At 32.8% G+C, this 6,533-nt stretch overlaps 1 protein-coding gene across 1 annotated transcript; it reads right to left on the reverse strand.

The window, feature by feature from the left end:
• On the reverse strand, window positions 1-5,744 carry LOC123693959 (menin). The gene is made up of 5 exons (XM_045639225.1): window positions 5,077-5,744; window positions 4,756-4,981; window positions 4,352-4,655; window positions 3,132-3,281; window positions 1-2,433 (listed from the first exon to the last, which is right to left on the reverse strand). The coding sequence occupies exons 1-5, from the start codon at window positions 5,632-5,634 to the stop codon at window positions 1,953-1,955; spliced, it is 1,719 nt and encodes a 572-aa protein (XP_045495181.1). The 5' UTR covers window positions 5,635-5,744; the 3' UTR covers window positions 1-1,952.
• Between the last annotated feature and the right edge of the window lie 789 nt (window positions 5,745-6,533).

Here is a 6,533-nt window from a genome sequence, read left to right on the forward strand (position 1 = left end):
TAAAAAAAATAGTTTATATTTTATGTTGTTTTAACGGTGGGAATTACACTATCCATAACTACATGATATTATGTAAAGTATGAGGTAAAGGGAAATGTCTTTCAAGCTATTAATAATTATCTATTACATACGTCATGTTTACAAATATTTTCTGGACTTCAATTGTAATTTTTTTGAGACATAGAAAAGATTAAATGCTTATTTATTTTAAGGTATGTACTCTGGTAATGGCTGGTTAACACGTATTAAGTTGATAAGATAACTAAATTTTAAGTGATTAATTGCGTGTAAACACACAATTTAGTAGCAAGTTGCAAGTTAAAATTTAGTTCACAACTGAACTCGATAATTAGAATTTTTCTATTTTTCTGTTATGTTGGTGGGTGTGGCTTCAGGCTAAGGCTGGTTGCAGAGGTTGACCGACCATCAGTGCGTACGTCAGTCGCGCTTGTCATATGTATGGAAATTCATAAAACCGTTCATAGCTAGACCGACCATACGCACGCGTATTGTCATGCGCATTAGTGTCATAGTCATACAATTGTTGATGCGTATCGTCAGGACCGACGGTACGCACTGACGGTCGGTCAAGCTCTGCAACCAGCCTTATTACTTGACACGATTGGACAGCTACAATTTAGTTAAAACTGCACAAAAATTGTTTATCGTTTTTCTTTTTGTAAATTTGTGGAAGAATATATTATAAAGAGAATGCTTGTGGAATGTGCATGGTACTGATATCTTCTATTTAGCCAATTTCTCACCCACAATCTTTTGGGTGTGATTATTTCTCTCTTTATTTCATTTATATTAATATTTTCCTTCTTTAACCGCTTCTTAAATCTCACTAATAATAAATTTAAGGATAGAATTTACGACTTCTTTGCGTTGTTGATCGTCCATCCTGAGTTACCTAATGAACTTGACTACTAACGTTTGGACAGCTACTTAAATATAAGTCACATAATATTAAGTTAAAATTTAGTTACCTACTTATCAACTTAATGCGTGTAAACCAGCCATTTAAGATTAACTATTTTAAACTGCAAAAGATTATTTTATTACTGACATGTCAGTCAGAAATAAAATCAATTTGAATGTTGTAGTTTCATTGAATCTTTTTTTATTATTAAAATTAATTATTATAATGTCTAAATGTATGATCTTTTGCAGTTAGTACTGATATAGACTAGATAATTACAAGATATTGAGAGGCAATGGCATATTGTTTGATTTGTTAACTTGTAAACTTAAATTGAATATTATATAGAATAAATCTTAACAATATTATGAATGATTTCTTATGTTTAGTTTATTTTTATAGAATAAAATATGCCAATGAGTGAAAAAATGTAAGTATTCACTATAACTATATGTACTTACTTTTTTCTTCAAAATAACTGACAAAAATAAGATTTCTAATATTTAGCCCCACATTAAACTACTAAACATCTACTAAGTAGAGTTAATTTTACAAAATACCAATATGTATTGCAAGACAGATCAAAAAAATAATTAACATCAAGAATACAGAGTTAAACTCTTTATATAATTGTAATTTTAAAATCTTATTAAAATAACATTTAATGGAAAACTCACGAGATAATAACTTCATAACAATGTAAATAGTAAAATACTGTTTGTACTTTGTACATTATCATAAGTCCAACTTACTCTTTCATAGAGTATATTTGTCAGCGTATAGCTGGCATAAATGCCTTAATAAAGAAAAAATAAAGCTTCACCATTGTGATAGTTTTACCCTAAGGCCTATTCTATGGCAATAAGACACAATAAGTGTCATCACAAAATATTCCTAAAGGTTACATCCCACTAAGCTTTAAAAGAAACATGCATTATATTAATCAATAAAGAATTATAACAAAATAATCGTCAGTAAGCGTAAAACAGTTGCATATCCTATTCAATCACAATTAGAATCCGCAGATCAATCAGCGTTCACGGCGAGCTCGCTTTGCACGCGATACAGATCCCGAATTTTCTTCATCATCTCGCCTTTGTGTTTGAGGCCTCTGTAACTGACTTTGAGCTGTTAGTTGCAGCTGCAGTGCGTGCGTATTTAATCTCTCTGCTAATAACAAAGGTTTAAGCGCTGCCATTTTATGGCTATATAAAGTCACGCGTGGCCGACTATTCACCGCCGCTGTTAGTTGCTCTCTAACAGTCATTTCAATGTTCTCAGAAGCATTATTCCAGCTATCATTACTGGCTGTGGAATCTTTATTTTCCCCTTCTTCAGTTTTCTTTATATCATCACCAATATGATTATTTTCTGTATTGCAAACAATATTTACTTGAGCTCTTACCTCTGCATCAAATTTTGAAATTGTACTAACCAGAGGCTTAGCCCAGCCAATATGTAAAATAGGAGTCTGACTTCCTTCTTCCCATTTACAAATACCATCATAAAACCTGAAAATGGATAATTTCTTTTTATATCTATACATTTAGTGAATTGGTTTTGAATTGTAATGTATGTAATTTAATGTATTACATATTATGATGAAGCAATTATGTCTGCTATAATTTAACTAATAAACAGTATTTGCATAATCATTACAAATTTTTATTACTTATAATAATATTATATATTAAATAAATTATTTAAAAAGCGTAAATATATTACAAGGCGTGACTAAAATGGCCGAGAGGACTGAGGATACGATGGCCTGTCAAATATAATATTTAGCCCATACAACATACCGGCGCATAAATAGTAAAATAATTTTTATAAAGCACTGGTTCTGAGTCAAGCAGTCAGTTGATGAAAAATTACTTAACTTGACCCACTGATTTTTTTGTCTATATTTATTTATTTGTCAATTAGGGTGTAAATCGTCAATTAGGGTGTAAATTTTATCATATACTTATATTGTAGGCAGTGGTTTGATAGGCAGTGTGACATACAAATTTAAAAAAAATTGAGGAATGATTTTTGTTTCCTTTGAAGAGTTCTTTCCCTCCAGGTACTATTGCAAAATTACACCCTATATATAGAAGCAGAAAAATGCTCCCCACAAAGTCAATGAAGTTTTGGAGAGTCATACAAAAAACCATAACTGCAGCAAAGCTAATGAAATAAAACAGTATTATTATTTTAATTTAATTACCTCAATAAAGATGCAAAACATTCTGGATCCTTCAAGATGGATCTTGCGGAATGTCCTGAACTTTCAGCCTTCATTAGTTGAGGAATGAGTTCATTTGCTATTTCAGAAAATTCTTTGTAAATTTCTTCATCATCTCTTGAATAATTATAACTAAAACAAATAAAAATTTTGATAAATTATTTCTCTATGTTTCAAAAAGTTGTGTAATTACATGAAAATAAATGTGAAAGGAGAATGCCCATGAAAGTATGGACCACAGTATAGTGTTGCGTCAATGCCAGAGTGGTTTTGGAGGGTTCTTCGATATTCAAAAGATTTTTACCAATTGATTTTTTTATGATAAAAACAGGGGTTTTCAAGATATTGGGAAAAATGTGAAATAACCTCAAAACTTAAATAACACCGATTTAGTTAGGTTTATGTGTGATTTAGGTAGCATTTTATCTGCCGAAGGTTATTTTTCGATTAACATATTTAATCTATGCGTAGAGCTTATGCTTTCAGACAAAGTCCATCTGTTCATCGGCTAGTGTAGGTAGGCACCAGAAATCTTCCGGGACGGATTTCAAGAAAACCTAAATATATATTTTAAAAATGCCAATAGAGTTTTTATTCGGTTTACATGTTGTTGTTGTTGTATGAATCATTTTTTCACTACATATTCGAAGAAAGAAACAAATAAGAAATAACTGGTTACCTACCAAGCTATGTCATAATTTTTTGTAATTTTTTATATATATATTTATATTATTTTACTTCACTATCTATGTTAAAACAACCTACAGTGTATAAACAATACCTTAAAGAGTGATTTTATGTTAATTGATTTTTTTGTAATTCAATGAAAACAATAATCGATATTAATACTTTTTTTACCGCTTGGTTACCGTGGTAACTGGTAATGGACACTAAATCTATAATAACGGATCTAAACAATTACATGTCTTATTAGATTTTACAAAACATTCCCTGTTCAAAATATATTTTCCGATGGTAAGAAGGCCTCTAAATTACCGAGATTTTTTTAATAATATTGTTGTCTTGATGCATGAGAAAAACCAGTACCAAAAATGGGCATTCTCCTTTATAACAAAGTACAGATTTTTTCTTAATTGGTAATCATGATATATTTACTAGCCTGATTTATATTTGAATAATATGTAATTTATTAACATAAATAAGCCTCTATTTCTATAGTGCAAACAATACTAAAAACATACTGTCGAATAACATCTCCAGCACATGCCCAAGCATGAAATGCTTCTTTATACATCTTATGACGGTGATAGTAGCCCCCTTGAAATGTATATGGATACACATGTCTGTCATCATAGTGATGCCGGGATGACCTTATGGCTTGTAAATACAATGCAGCTGAATCTGGTCTTGGAGTATTACTTTTTGTATTTGTACTCTCTTCTTTTGTTGCTGAATTTTTCATTTCTTCTGAGCAATTTGACAATTTCATATATTCCTCCAAATCACCAAGATTACCCAAGGCCATTGGATAGGTATGTAAATGACCTGCAATCAAGTTAAAAGATTATAAATAATTTAAGCTAGTTTTTAATGGAATCATTGTATAATATTGTCTCATATCAAGAGTGCTGTTTGAAAAATGTACCTTTCTCATACAACAACCAAAGAAGCTTGTGCTGCATTAATGCAACTTCATGGACATCAATTGTTGGTGTTAATGTTGGATTAATTGATGACACTAGTGCTGCTAATTCCATGACACGAGTGCAAACAACAGGTTTGCCAGCTACATAGAGCCATGAATGGGCTAACACTCCATCTCCCACAGATCTTCCCCTTTTGTCTTCATTACCTTTGCCATGCCAAGTTACCTGTGATATGTATAAACCATGGTTAAAGTATTTGCCCTATTAATAAAAGACAAATAAACTAAATTTATAGGTATGTTCATATTATTATAAACTACCTCCGCAGTTTCTTTTCCATCTTTTCCAAATACCACCCAGGCATGGTCTTCTGATAGAGCCAGGTGAACATCATTTTTACCTAGCACCTGACAGGCCGCAGTAACTGCAAATGCAACACCAAAGCAATCCAACTTGTTTCCTGTTAAAAAACTGTATATAGACTGAAGGTGCGCTCTATCTTTATAGTAACTGCGGGTAAGAGAATTCCATACAACATCAGCAACTCTTTTCACAAGTTCTCGACTTGAAAATTCACCGCTTAGTAGTTTAGCATCAACCCCACTTTTCATCAACGAAATGAAGCGATCATATAGAGATTTTACTTCTTCCCAGGACACCGAAGGGAATTTCATTTTAACAAACTTGTTATTGGCGAGTGTTACATCTTTATCATTAGCTTTTATATTAGTTAAGTTGTTTTCAACAGCTCCTACTATGATTGAAAACAAAGCCAAATCAGGTTCTTTTTCGCTACGCAGTTGCTCTTCGAATAATTCACACACCTTTTGAATACTGTCAAAGGGGAAAAAAGATTTATATTCAATAAGTCCACTCATGGCTAAAGTTTTACATATTAATCAGGTTTGTATTGAATGATTACAGCAAATATGCAATATAATTATTAACAACAGTAAATAAATAACCGTAGGTAGGTAGTCAAAATGCCGGTGACCACAGCGGCACCACAGATATTTTATTAATCTTTATTAAACTGTAACAGATAATATTTTCTAAATTTAACGTCTGTGACAATAATCGGACCTTGAATCGCACCCACCACGGCCGGACGATGAAATTGTACTCAGTCCGCAGTCGTCAGTACTGTTCTAGACGATATCTCCAGACTCCAGTGTTTTCAGTTTTCACTAGATGTAAGCTTCTTGATTGCAAGAGTGCAGTTATTTTTTTAACGAGTGCCCCAGAGTGTCCGTAACTCCATTTATTATAATTAAGTATCTTTAAGCATACAATAATGAACAAAATTACCTGAGCGTGCTGCACAGATCTATAGATCTGTGGCGTGCTGTCTATGCCCAACACTTCAATCTTGATTCTTGACATGACATGTCAAATTGAGTAAATTGTCAGAAATTTTAATCAATAAAAAAATATTGGTTGAGTGTTAAGTACTCACTTGTATTATGGTGGCAGTACACATGGGGCCAACGTGTTGGGCCAACGGGTTGGGCCAACGTGTAGAGAGCTACTTGGCGGTATGTTGGCTTCATTAGTGTAGTTGGCGCCAATATTGGCAGGCCATCCGAATGTTGTCGGTTTTTTGTGCACACTTCAAAGGATCTTGGCGCGCTCCGCAAACAGCGTTCACACGTTGGTGTGTTCTTCAGTTTGTTGTTACTCATCAGCGGAGACAGTATCGTTGCGCGTCAATGAAATTTACGTTTCCATGTTCCGATAGCGATGGCGGCGCCGATGTGGACAAGCAATGAGGTTTTAC

Source organism: Colias croceus, chromosome 8, assembly GCF_905220415.1.
Source record: "Colias croceus chromosome 8, ilColCroc2.1".
NCBI classification, from domain to species: Eukaryota; Metazoa; Arthropoda; class Insecta; order Lepidoptera; family Pieridae; genus Colias; species Colias croceus.

What these genes read in the sequence shown, in the direction of transcription:
- LOC123693959 (XM_045639225.1), bottom strand. Translation starts at nt 5,634, where the DNA reads ATGAGTGGACTTATTGAATATAAATCTTTTTTCCCCTTTGACAGTATT. An exon ending in TTGGTTGTTGTATGAGAAAG is followed by an intron (nt 4,656 to 4,755) that starts GTACATTTTTCA and finishes ACTTGATTGCAG; the next exon opens with GTCATTTACATACCTATCCA. An exon ending in GCTGGAGATGTTATTCGACA is followed by an intron (nt 3,282 to 4,351) that starts GTATGTTTTTAG and finishes TATTTGTTTTAG; the next exon opens with TTATAATTATTCAAGAGATG.